Consider the following 14527-nt stretch of genomic DNA (forward strand, 5'->3'; position numbering starts at 1 on the left):
CCTTCTCTAGATGGACCATGCCTTAGGTTATAAATCTAACTTGCACAAAGTCACAAATATAAGGATTATTAGAAGCACCCTATCAGATCACTATGCAACAGAGAGTATTATTGACTGTAAAAAGAAGTTGTGGAGAAAATCCAACACCTGGAGATTAAACAACATGCTGTTCAACAACAGCTGGATCAAAGAGAAATCAAGGAAGAAATAAAAAGATTCCTTGAGACAAATGATAATGAAGAGGAAAACTGTCAAAATCTGTGGAACACAGCAAAAGCAGTAATTAAGGGGAAACTCAGAGCAATACAGGCCTATGTCAGGAAAGAGGAAAATGACAAAATCAACAATTTAAAGGGACACCTTAAGAATATAGAAAAACAGCAGCAAAGAATCCCAAAGACAACCAGAAGACAAAAAATGATAAAAACCAGAGTAGAAATAAACAACATAGAAAGAAAGAAAACAATACAAAAATTAAAGGCATACAGAAATAGAACTTAGAAGAAATATAATATAAAACAGTCCAAATAAAAGTCAGGATGGGAAAATATGAAAAATAAAAATAAACAACAAAGGATAGAATGGATCATGAATAAAAATAATCTATGTTATGAAAAAAGACAGGAAAAAAAGTAATGAGACCAGGAGTTGGTTTTCAAAAGAATAAACAAGACAAACAGCTGATAAGACTCACAAAGAGAGAGAGAGAACACCTAAATAAATAAGATCACAAATAAAAAGGGAGAGATTAAAACAAAACCCCCAAGAAATCGAAGACATCATGAGGGTGTACTGTGAACAACTGTACTCAGTTAGGCTAGAGAACTGACAGATTTCTGAAAAAATATCATCTTCTAAGACTTGATAGAGAGGTCATAGAAAGCCTAAATTGGCAATTCACATCTAAAGAAATTTAAATGGTAATTAAGAAACTCCCCAATAACAAAAATCCAGGTCCATATGGTTTTATAGGTGAATTGTATTAAACATTTCAAGAAGAATTACTACCATTGATCCTCGGGTTCTTCCAAAACATTGAAAGTACAGGAATCCTTTCTAATTCCTTTTATGAGCTAATATCACACTCATTTTCAAAGATAGCAAAGACACCGCCAAGAAAGAAAACTACAGACCAATCTCACTAATGAACATAGATGCAAAAATCCTCAAAAAATCTTATCAAACTGAATCCAACAATATATCAAAAAAGATTATACACCATGACCAAGTGGGTTTCATCAAGGGATGCAAGGATGGTTCAAATCAGTCAACATTATACACCACATCAACAACAAGAAAAACAAAAGTCACATGATTATATCAATCAATGCAAAGAAGGAGTTTGACAAAATCTAACACCCATTCATGATGAAAACACTCAGCAAAATAGGGCTGGAAGGAACCTTTCTCAAGATAGTTACAGCTATCTATAAAAAGCTCACAGCCAACATTATCCTTAATGGCAAAAGGTTGAAAGCATTTCCACTAAGGTCAGGAACTAGGCAAGGCAGTCTACTCTCTCCACTGTTATTTAACATAGTTTTAGAAGTCCTAGCAATAGCAATCAGACAAGAGAAAGAAATCAAAGGAATCCAAAGAGGGAAAGAGGAAGTTAAACTATCTCTTTTTGCAGATGATATGATGATATTGAAAATCCTAAATAGTCCACAGTAAAACTCCTAGAAACAGTTAACCAATACAGCAAAGTGGCTGGCTACAAAGTCAATACACAAAAGAGAGTAGCATTCCTCTCTACAAATAACAAAGTAGAGGAGAAAGATTAAAGAGTCAATTCCATTTAAAGTAGTATCCAAAAATATCAAATACCTAGGAATCAATTTTACAAGAGAAGTGAAGGAGGTATACATGAAAACTTCAAAACACTTCAAAAAAATTGAGAGGACCTAAGGAAATGAAAAAATATCCCATGTTCATGGGTAGGTAGAATCAGCATCATCAAAATGGCTATTTACCTAAACATCTATGTAGATTCAATGCAATCCCTATCCAAATCCAGATATAATTTTAAGAACTTAGAACAATCAATTATAAAATGTATATGGAACCACCAAAGATTCAGACTAGCCAAATACATACTGAAAAACAAGAAGCTGGGTGACCTAACCTGAAGGCTTACTATAAAGCTATCGTGATCAAAACAGCATGTTACTGGAACAAAGACAGAGTCTCAGACCAGTGGGTTGGAATAGAATATCCAGGGAATATACCCCCCAAATATACAGTCAACTAATATTTGACAAAAGAGCCAAGAATGTGAAATAGAACAAAGACAGTCTCTTCAACAGTATTGGAACAACACCTGTAAGAAAATAAAGATTGATCCATACCTCACACCTTACACAAAAGACAACTCAAAATTGATTAAAGACCTTAAAATCAAACCCGAATCTATAAAGTTCATTGAGTAAAACATACCCAGAACACTTCAAGACCTATATATCAAGAAATTCTTTGGGCCCGGAGAGATAGCACAGCGGTGTTTGCCTTGCAAGCAGCCAATCCAGGACCAAAGGTGGTTGGTTCGAATCTCGGTGTACCATATGGTCCCCCGTGCCTGCCAGGAGCTATTTCTAAGCAGACAGCCAGGAGTAACCCGTGGGCACTGCTGGGTGTGGCCCAAAAACCAAAAACAAAAAAAGAAATTCTTTGATGATAGTATGCCAATGGCAATAATTTTAGTATCAAACCTAAATAAACGGGACTACATCAAACTAAAAAGTTTCCGCATGTCAAAAGAAACCCTGGTTAAAGCTAGAAGACCGTTAATGGGATGGGGAAAAATTTGCACTCAACACATCTTTTTAATTTCACCTGTTTTGGTTCTGTTTAGTATGAAAACCTACAAGAAAACAGTCTTTCCTGGGATAAATGTTCAGGTCAAAACCAGGGCACAGAGATTGTGTAGCCAGCATACTTATCCCCCCAAATGCACCAGCATTATAACATGACACCATTTCTTTTTGCAAAGGCATACTTAAAGAAAGGAGAAATATTATGTATAGAAACAAGCTCTTATCTACTAGGAATAAGAACCCATACACTTTATAATACAGGGGCACCTCCACCTTGAACATGTGTCATGTGGACCCAACTTAGACTCCAGGTGATCATAGCAGCGACTGTCCAATCCTGAACCCTAGAGCCCAGACATAGAACAAACACAGTTCCCTGCAACAGCACCAGGAACCAAACTACTCCTGGGAAATCCCTAATACTACTCTAGCATCAAGTTGCACCAGTTTTGATATGACATCCTGACAACAAGGAAACAGCAACAACTTGGTCTGAGAACTGGTTGTCCTATCTAATTACCTAATGGTAAGATGAAATCAAAAGATACAGCATCCTTTGATCTGTGCAAAAATCAAGTACGCTATCTACAGAAGACTGACATTGACAACCATGACTGGGCAGAACCTTTCCTGGGACCATTAAAATAGTAGCCTAGGCTTTGGCCTAGGATTTATACAATAACCAATATCTCTAACTCCAGAGGTCTGACTTTGACAGCTGTGACTAATCAGAACTTCTGGAAACATAATGAAGGACTCTCTCCTAGGTTCATCCTAGGATCTGTGCAAAAACCAAGATCACCAATTATAGAAGACTGATTACAACAGTGATAGAACAGAACTGCTAGAACATAAAGAAAGACACTATCCTAGACTTCATCCTAAGACTTGTGCAAATATCAATATCTCTAGAAGCCTGATTCTATCAGCCACAACTGAGCAGAAAGTTTTCTGGCACCATAAAAATTTCTGGATGTGAAAAGGAGCATGTAGAAAACCTGCAGGTATTCCCATTACAATATGCTTCAAGGGCTGAGAAATTCTGTATCTTTTAGGCCAAGGGGCTTCCCTTTCTAATATTCCCAATAATTACTGTGCCTATGGAAAAAAAATAAACTTGCCACACTAGCCCTCCTTTATTCTTTTTCTTTTTTTCGGTCTCATGGTTATTGTTTGATTGTTGTATTTGTTGCTGTGGTGCTTTTTTGTAGTTGCTGATTTTGATCTTTTGTCTGATTTTGGTTTCTGTTTTTGTTTTGTCTATTTGTTTGTTGTTGTTGGTTTTTGTTTATTGTAGAAAGGTTTTGCCTTTTTTGTTATTATTTTTTCTTTTTTCCTCTTTCTTCTTTTTAAATTGATATTTATAACCTCTAGACAAACTCCTCCAGTTTTTTATTTGTTTTGTTAATTTTTGGTTTTGTTTTTTCTTTTTTAATTTTCTTCTTTTTTTTTCTAACAAAACCACATAAATTGAATCATCTTGTTCTACCTCATAAGTTGAGGGGGAAAAATTAGATGGTACCAGAATCAAACAGTTGTATGAACATTGAGTAGAAATAAAAATCTGTTAGACTTAAATACCAAACCCAAAGTCAACAACAACTGAATCGATAGCCAATCTTCAATAAGCTATACACAAAGAAAACCAGTTATTCTAGCAGTCTGGGGGACAGTGGAGGGGAATGCTGGGAATTGAAGGACAACACTGGGATGGGAATATCCCTGATTCAATGTCACTATGTACCTTACATATTACTGTGAAATACTTTTAATTCACATTGGTCACAATAAAAATCATTAAAAAATATGCTATGTTTTATTTTTGAAATTCTATAATTTTAATACTTAAAATAAAGCAACAAAATTTAGATAAATAAAATATGCTTGGAAAATTTATCCTTAAATTGTTAAAGCATTTGAGAATATATATGTCTTTCAAAAGCTTTGTAAAACCATCTAGTAAAGTAATTTTTGTTATATATTTTGCTTGTAGGAAGATCTTGATTAAAGATATTGAGATCAACAATTTCAATGTATGTTATTGAGATGCTTGAGTTTTCTAAGTATTTAATATTTAAATATAAGCTTTATTTCTATATTATTATTTTGGATACTTTTGAAATAATTTTAGAAATTATGTGAACACAATTTTTAGAAAAAATGTTGAAGAATTCGCAAACATCATTTTATGCAAATTTAAGAATAAACAACTTCTCTAATGGAGGAAAGTGGAGAGTTCAGAAACAAAATCATACCTTTACAAAAAGCCAGTGAATAATGTAGTTTAATAGAAAATGAAAGCTTAAGTTGTTGTTGTTTTAAATAAATACTACTAGAATTTGTATGTGGAGCAAAAAATGAATCATACCATCATCTCAGATCATAGCCAGACATTAACAGAGGGGCCAGAGCAATAGCTCAGTGCTAGGGCATTTGCCTTGCACGTGGCTGATCCAGGGTGAATGTCGGTTCAATCCCTTGTGATCCATATAGTCCCCCCAAGCCAAGATCGATTTCTGAATAGATAGCCAGGAGTAACTCCTGAGCGTCACTGCGGGTGGCCCAAAAACCAAAAATTAAAAAACAAAAACCAAAAAGTCATTAACATAGAGGCTTACATCTAAAAGTTAAAACAAAAAATATAAAGTAGTAGAAGAAAATCTTAAATTTAAAGTAGTGAATATTCTTACATAGGACAAAATGTATTGAAATTTGAAACCTGTTCAATTTAATCAAATTTCGAAATATATTATTTTTGTTTGGGGTCACATTCAGTGATACTCAGGGGTTATTTCTGGCATTGTGGTCAGAAATCACTTCTTGGGGGGAGGGGTCAGAGAAGATATGGGATGCTAGAGATTAAACCTAGGTCAGCAGCATATATAGTATACTATATATAGTATATAGTATATACTATACTATCTCACCAGCCCCATTAAAATATATAATATTAAAAAAGCAAGCATTACTATTGTGAATAGCATTGCAATGAATATAGGTGTGCAGAAGGCATTTTCTTATTGTGTTTTTGTGTGCTTAGGGTATATCCCTAGGAGTGGGATAGCTGGATTATATGGGAGCTCAATTTCCAGATTTTGAGGAATCTCCATATTGTTTTCCATAGAGGCTGGACTAGACGGCATTCCCACCAGTAGTGAATGAGAGTTCCTTTCTCTCCACATCCCCACCAGCACTGATTGTTCTTGTTCTTTGTGATGTGTGCCAGTCTCTGTGGTGTGAGATGGTACCTCATTGTTGTTTTGATTTGCACCTCCCTGATAATTAGTGACGAGGAGCATGTTTTCATGTGCTTTTTGGCCATTTGTATTTCTTCTTTGAGAAATTGTCTGTTCATTTCTTCTCCCCATTTTTGGATGGCCAGAATTGGAAACAACCCAGATGCCCGACAACAGATGAGTGGCTAAAGGAAATGTGTACATATACACAATGGAATACTATGTAGTTGTCAGGAAAAATTAGGTCATGAAATTTTTCTATACATGGATGGATATGGAAACTATTATGCTGAATGAAATAAGTCAGAAGGAGAGAGATAGGCACAGAATAGTCTCTCTCATCTGTGGAATTTAAAATAAAATAAAAGACAGTATGGTAATAACACCCAGAGACAATAGAGATGAGGGCTGGAAGGACCGTCCACGATATGAAGTTTACCACAAAGAGTGTTACGTGAAGCTAAAGAAATAACTACACTAACAACTATCATGACAATGGTAGTGAGTGAGAGAAATAGAATGCCTATCTCGAATACAGGCAGGGGCTGGAGGAGGATGGAGATGGGAGGGCATTGGTGATGGGAATGTTGCACTGGTGAAAGAGGATGTTCTTTTGCATAACTGAAACCCAACTACAAACATGGTTGTAATCACGGTGCTTAAATAAAGATACATAAAAAATAAAAATAAATAATATTTTAACATGCTTATTATAAAATCAAACATTACATTATAAGATCAAACATGTTGATTGTGAGTAAATACAATATATTTATTTACAATGAGATTTTTTTCCTAAAATATATGACTTCTTGAAAGTTATGTATGTGAAATAACCAATTTTTTCAAAAAGGGAAATTTCCATTCTGTAGGCCAGTTCTCAGGTTCTGCTCTCCTTAGTCATTTGTTATGTTTCTTTATAATCCATATATGAGAGAGACTATTGATGGGGACATAGCATAGGATGAGAGGACACCAAGACAATGGTGGAGGTAGTTAGACTCTCTAGCATATGTGATGTTGAAACATTATATGGTGAAACCCTATAACTAATAATACTATAAATCACAATGCCTAAGATAAAATAAAAATGTAATTAAAAACATAATTTGAGTAGACTTTTTTCAAATAATCTATTTGTTTATTTTTATTTACTTTCATTTTATTGAGACAATATTTTATTGAGACAAAAAATATTTTAGGGATATAATTTTCTCATTTTTCAAAATAACCAAAATAACAATATATCATCACTAAAATGCATTGAATTAAGTACCACTTTCAGTACTTTTTTCTCTTCCTTGATCACGCTACTTGTGAGATCTGAATCTAATGATTTCTTTTAAACTATTATGCCTGTTTTCTTGCTTTTTTTTCCTTATGTCCCACAAACCAATAAGCTTATTCAGAATCTTTCTCCTTCAAATTTATTTTACTTAGAATAATTCTCTTTAGGAGATAGAGAAGTAGGTAGGGCATTTGGCTTACATGCAGCCAATAGGGTTCGATCTCCTGCATACTGTATGATCTCCTTGCCAGGAGTGATTTCTGAGCACAGAGCCAGGAGTACCCCTGAGGGGTGCCAGGAGTGCCCAGAAACCAAAAAATAAAGCCTCCTTCTAGTTCCACCCATCTTGTTGCAAAGACAAGATTTTATCTCCTCTAATAGCTGAGTGGTGATCTATTATGTACATATACTACATCTTTACCCACTTATCTGTAGTTGGGCATTTGTGTTATTTCTAAAGCCATTTATTGAATTAATGGTAAGTGTGTATCTTTTTTAATTAGTGTTTTGCATATTTATTTAGATACCTAGGGGTGAAATTATTGTTCACACTGTGGATTCATATTTTTTTTGTTTGTTTTTTGGGCCACACCCGGCGGTGCTCAGGGGTTACTCCTGGCTGTCTGCTCAGAAATAGCTCCTGGCAGGCACGGGGGACCATATGGGATGCCGGGATTCGAACCTACCACCTTAGGTCCTGGATCTGCTGCTTGCAAGGCAGACGCCACTGTGCTATCTCTCCAGGCCCTGTGGATTTATTTTATAAATTTTTGAAAAGGGTAACTTTCCCTCCACATCACTGCCAGTCCTTATTTCTAGCCTTTCTTATTATTTCCACAGTTGTGAAATTAAATATTTCATTGACATTTTGATTTGCCTTTCATTGACAGTAAGTGATATTGAACTTTTTTCTTGGGTTTGTGAATCATCTGTATGTTTTATTTAATGAAGAAACTATTTGCTGCTGACTTTACTTTCTCCATTTTATCCTGTTGGAACCTTTGCCTTCAATTCACTGTGTATGTATGTATAGTTAGTTCTGACTTGCAATTCTGTTATCAGTATGTTGATCAGTATGTTTCGACTGAAAAACTAGAAATACATCTTGATGTATTTTAAAATACTTTTCTCATATTACAAATGTGTATTTATCCATAGGGAGGCAAAAACCCTTGGGAACAGATTCCCAGGTCAAGTACTCATGTTTCCAGCCACGAAAGAGTCACTATTTTAGGGGCCAAAGGCACAGCACAACAACTAGAAATTGAGGAGTCACACATTGCCTGAAAGCAGTTGGATGATCAAACTACTACTTGGTACAGACTTTTTCTGTAAGTATTTTTTAAATAGAACATTGTCATGCCAAACAATGCCAATTCGAGTTGGCTCTTTTTTTCCAATTTTTTTTACTTTTTATTTCCATGATGTAATTGCACTCTCAGACATTAGCATTGATGACAGAGGTGAAAGAGCACATTAGAGTGTGGATTTTAATTCATGGAAAGTTCACATAGCCCTGACTTCAAAGAGAAGCTTCCTGCAACAGATCTGCTTCAATATTCACAAAGTAAAATAAAGGATACCTGTGTTTAATCTTATGACCTCTGACTTCTCCTAGGAAAAGTTAAGACCAGACAAAGAGAAAAAAAGGAATCTACAGAATTTCCAGCCTCCATGAGAAGAAATTAACTTTCAAATTGTAGGTACTAAATAGAAGTGTGTTTGAATGTGAAGATCATGGGTTCAGTGCTGAGGCTGAGCAGGGCTGTAGAACAAACTAACTAAAGTGACTTTGGATTAGGGGTAGTCTAACTCAATGATTTTATCAACTATCTCAATGAGCTCTGTGATGCTTATTGTACTACTCCTGGAAAAGCAATATAACTGTTACCTAGATACCTCTTAGAAATGCAGCTGCTTGGGGCTTCCCTTCAAACCTCCCAAAATGTAAATTATGAGGTTAGCAGTCTGCTTCAAGTTATTCAGATGATTCAAGTGCTTAAAATGTTTGAAACCATGGGCTAAAGAAAAGAAAATCCTGCTGAGAAGCTACATTTTATATTTACATATTTTAATTCCAAACCTTGACTTAGAAATATTTTTATTCACAGGGACACCCAAAAAAATCCCAAAAGTCTTTCTAAAAGATTATTTTGTTTTCTCAGCTTCAGAGAAAATAACAGAACCTAACAATTTCCTTCACTACCAGAATCCTGTAAGATTCTGCTAGTTAAGATACAGAAACTCCACTATGTAATGTTATTCTAAACTATGTTCAAGTATTCCTGGAATTCTATCCCTTGACTTAGAAGCCTTGTTTCCTTAATTTTCTCCTTTCCTTAGGAAATTTAGTGTTTTCTTTTGAAAATCAGATTCCAAATCTACATGCCCTTAGATAATGCATCTTCTGTGTTTATTGATTTCACTAACAGACTGGTTTATTTGCCCTCTTTATTTATCTTTTTCAATTATCCCTTTTTCAGGTTTTTGCCTTTTATTGAATGTTAAGGTATGATGGCCTATAATAGAGAAAAATACGAAGATATTAAATTGAATTTGTCAACAGAATTAGGTATTATAATACATTGGACAATATATCAAATCTACCAACGTTTTATTAATGCATGAGTGTTTTTGTTCAGTTATGAATAATTTCTGGAACTAGGAAAGAGAAATCCACTACTGATGCAAGCAAAAAGACTCAATTAATTGTAATTTTTATAATTATCATTAAGGTAACATAACTATAATTATTGAGTACTCATAATATCATGTTGTGTTTTCTCTGTGATAGAATTAAAAGTTAAAAATGCATTGTCAGGTGAAACATACCTTCTGAAGAGAAATAGGAAAGATTTTTTTAATGTTCAATAGTAAGTTACTTTGTATATTTAAGAATCAGAGAAGCAATAAAATAAAGAGACTATATGTTACAATTGCTGTATTTTTAATAAAAATAAAGTCACAAGATGAAAATCATTCCTTTATTTTATCAGCAAATAATTTCTAAGTGGTACAACTATTGGTATAGTTAAAATAGAATAAGTTAAAGAAATTAGAAGTTTGAGGATTAAAAGCAATTGACTTTAGGTAAAGGATATGATACATGTAAAAATCACAGAAGGAAGAAATGCAAAGCATCTTCTACAGGTGGTTGGCTTCTTCACTCACATGTAGGACATTATTTTTAATTGATAAAGTTACAAATTTTAATAAAATTACTTCAAATAATATGGTCCAATTTACATTTGAGATAGGACTTTCATAAAAAGACTTTAGACCCTGGGATGGAAGCAGATAGATCAGTTAGAACTTTAATAATAAAATATTCAAACCTTACATTTATTTTTATTTTCTCTCAGACATTTCTAGGTGCAGCTGTTAGCCATGGTATTATCTTTCAACAATACAGAGACAGGGAACCAGGTGACTGAATTCCTGATGATCTGCTTCCCAGAAATGCAGGACACACAGCACTGGCTTTCTGTAGTCCTGGCTCCTCTTCTGGTTTTGGCTCTTGGGGCCAATTTTGTTCTATTACTTGCCATCCGACAGGAAGCATCTCTGCATGAGCCCATGTACTACCTCCTTGCCATCCTCTCCTTGCTAGATGTCATCCTCTGTCTCACTGTCATACCCAAGGTCAGACATCCCCAAACTATACTCTTTGGTACTATTTCCTCTTTATCTGAACAGTCCCTTATTTTGCTGCTATAAATTCTGCTAACTCTGAAGGGATTATCCCCAACAATTTATACATACCACAACACTGTCATTACAGCTCCGAGTTCTATCTCTTCTCACTCTGTGATCCCTGTATTTTCAGTTTTATTATTTTCCATTTAACAAATTATCAATCTATTAGATATTATTAGATATTCTAAGACATTTTTTGTTTTGGGATCACACCCAGATATTCTCAGAACTTACTCCTGTTCTGTACTTGGGATCACTCCTAATGAGTCTTTTGGATATATGGGGTACTGGTAATCAAACCAGGTCAACTTGTGCAAGGCAAGTAACTTACCTGCTCTATTATCTCTACAGCCAGCACCTGATAGTATCGTTTGCTTTATTTTATTTTTGTTTGGTTTTTCTGTTCTTGCTTGTTTGGGGGCCACAGCCAGTGATGCTCAGGAGTTACTTGTGGCTCTGTACTCAAAAATTACTTATGACTGTGCTTAGGGGACCATATGGGATTCAGCTGGGTCAACTAAGTGCAAGGAAAGTACCTTATCGACTGTACCTTTGCTCCAGACTCTGATAGTCTTAAGTTTTGATATTCTTTGTATTTCTAAAGAGAGATATTCTTGGCACTAAATAACTTCATTCCTACATCCAAAGGCTCTATAGTTTGCATTCCAAAATATCCCTTGATGTGGGGCCGGCGAGGTGGTGCTAGAGGTAAGGTGTCTGCTTTGCAAGCGCTAGCCAAGGAAGGACCGCTGTTCAATCCCCCAGCGTCCCATATGGTCCCCCCAAGCTAGGGGCAATTTCTGAGCGTTTAGCCCGGAGTAACCTCTGAGCATCAAATGGGTGTGGCCAAAATATATAAATATATATCCCTTGATGTATGTTATTTCATAAACATACTGATATGAAAATAATAATTGAAAAACTATTGTGTTTTTAGAAAGTTTGAGTGTCCCCCAAATATAAGTACTGCAGTGATAGTGTTTGATTTTTTCTGACAGATTTAGATGAGCAGACAATGTTCATGTGAGATTAGAATAAAAACTCTGAAGATCAAGATAAAAGGAGATAGGACTCAAAATTTTAAAACCAAATTGGGCTCTACAAAGAAAGAAGAAAGGTATATATCAGGTCCTGGAGAGTGAGATGCATATAGGCAGTATTTAAAAATAGGACACAGGGGCCGGGAAGGTGGCGCTAGAGTTAAGGTGTCTGCCTTGCAAGCGCTAGCGTAGGACGGACCGCGGTTTGATCCCCCGGTGTCCCATATGGTCCCCCCAAGCCAGGAGCGATTTCTGAGCGCATAGCCAGGAGTAACCCCTGAGCGTCAAACGGGTGTGGCCCAAAAATCAAAAAAAAAAAAATAGGACACTACTTTATTTGAGAATTTTGAAGCTATGGGTTGGGAATATAAATAGTTGAATTAATCTGAAAGTTTTATCAGGGTTAGGTACCTTGGGGTGAAAATAAAAGTACAGGTTTTTGAAAATAATAATTCTGGCAGGTCCTGCTTATCTTCTGGTTCAATATGAAGCCCATCAGCTTTGCAGGATGCTTCCTACAGATGTTCATCATGAATACATTTCTTCCCATGGAGTCTTCCACCTTTATGGTCATGGCCTATGACCGCTATGTGGCTATCTGCCGCCCTCTGCACTATCCATCCATCATCACAGAGCAGTTTGTCATTTATGCAACCATCTTTATTGTCTTGCGCAATTTGGTGGCCACACTGCCAACACCAGTTATGGCTGCTAGGCTCAACTACTGTGCTGGCAATGTGGTGGAGAATTGTATCTGTGCCAACATTTCTGTAGCAAGACTCTCTTGTGAGGATATTCGTCTAAATAAACTCTACCAGTTTGTGAGTGTTTGGTGTCTACTGGGATCCGATCTGGTACTCATCTTGCTATCCTACTGTTTCATTCTAAGGGCTGTTCTGCGCCTGCAATCAAGGGGTGCAGCCACCAAAGCTTTGAGTACATGTGGCTCCCATCTCATACTAATACTTTTTTTCTATACATTGCTACTTGTCTTCATCTTCACAAACAAGGCAGGAAAGAAGATACCCTCAGAGGTACCCATTCTTCTCAATGTCTTGCACCACCTCATCCCACCAGCTCTGAATCCTATTGTTTACGGAGTACGAACTCAAGAAATCAAGCAAGGGATTATCAAACTACTCAAGTACCAGCACTGAGGGGTGTGAGTCCAAAATAATAGCTTATGAAAGCCTAAAATATATTTAAGGGGTGAATTAATCTAATGACACAAGGACCACAACATAACAACCATTCAGCTAGCCTCATTTTTAACTAAATCTTCCTCAGTCACTGTCACAATATGAACTATCATTGCCTTCTCTTCAAATCCTTATTGAGCTCATTATCTTCTTCATGCTGACTATTGATACTGTAATTTGTCAATTATTCATACACTAAATGTATTCAATACATTTCTACCTACTTCTTGGTTTATATTATTATACCCTTTAAATATAAATCATAGGGTATGGAGAAGAAAGTGCTTTAATAAAATATAGTGAAATTGAGTATAGTGAAATATAACGTATATCAAGAATTCATACATAAAATACTAATCACTTTGTCTAAGGTGGAGGTGAAATATTGAAATATGGGTAACCATATTTTGATAGTTAACATATATAGCATAAAAGATAAAAATAGAAACTGAAACCCAAACTTTGTACAATAGCAACTGGTAGAGTGAAATTTTCAGTAATTGAAGAATTAATTTTACATGTAATATCAAAAGTTTGCCTTGAAGACTGAACTCTATTTCTATAACTAATGTATCTATGCAACTACACTTTTGATCATTAAATAGCTAACAAAGAAGTAAAAGTAAGCAACTGTAAATATCACTGGACATCATGACAAAACATTATTTACCCAGGGATACAAGTTTTGATTCAACGTGTCCATATACATTAATGTAATACTAAACATCAACAGAAAAAATATAAATCATATGATAATAATAAAAGCTAATGATAAGGCATTTTTAATTTAACATTCTTTATAGTTAATTAATAAGTTAGTTAATACAAAATACATAATACATTTCAACATAGTAAAGTCCAATAAACCCACTATTGACCTAATTCTCATTGATGAAAAGATTTTCCTCTAAGGTTGACACAAGACAAGATGTCCATTCTCATCACTATATTCAACATAAAATTGGAAGTATTAGCCACATCATTTATGTATTACATATTAATTGAAGCATCATATATAAAATAAATGAAACATCCTAAGTGCCAAGCAACTAACTGACAGGTGAATAAAATTGTAGTATATATACTGTGGAATACTGAACAGCTATTTAATAAAAAAAAATGAAGTTTTAACTCTAAATGAGAGATACTTGGATCTGAGTAAGAGCATACGGCTTTGGTGCTGAACATTCCTGTGTTTAAATTAAAACTCTCTAAATGGTTAAGATATCAATTAAAACTAGTTCACTTATTTTAT

At 35.0% G+C, this 14527-nt stretch overlaps 1 protein-coding gene across 1 annotated transcript; it reads left to right on the forward strand.

Annotated features, from left to right (window-relative positions):
- The first annotated feature begins 10724 nt into the window (after nucleotides 1–10724).
- LOC126018505 (olfactory receptor 56A4-like) lies at nucleotides 10725–13230 on the forward strand. The gene is made up of 2 exons (XM_049780635.1): nucleotides 10725–10979; nucleotides 12535–13230. The coding sequence occupies exons 1-2, from the start codon at nucleotides 10725–10727 to the stop codon at nucleotides 13228–13230; spliced, it is 951 nt and encodes a 316-aa protein (XP_049636592.1).
- Nucleotides 13231–14527: the final 1297 nt, after the last annotated feature.

Source organism: Suncus etruscus, chromosome 9, assembly GCF_024139225.1.
Source record: "Suncus etruscus isolate mSunEtr1 chromosome 9, mSunEtr1.pri.cur, whole genome shotgun sequence".
Lineage (NCBI taxonomy): Eukaryota > Metazoa > Chordata > Mammalia > Eulipotyphla > Soricidae > Suncus > Suncus etruscus.

What these genes read in the sequence shown, in the direction of transcription:
- LOC126018505 (XM_049780635.1), top strand. Translation starts at nt 10,725, where the DNA reads ATGGTATTATCTTTCAACAATACAGAGACAGGGAACCAGGTGACTGAA. An exon ending in GTCTCACTGTCATACCCAAG is followed by an intron (nt 10,980 to 12,534) that starts GTCAGACATCCC and finishes TAATTCTGGCAG; the next exon opens with GTCCTGCTTATCTTCTGGTT.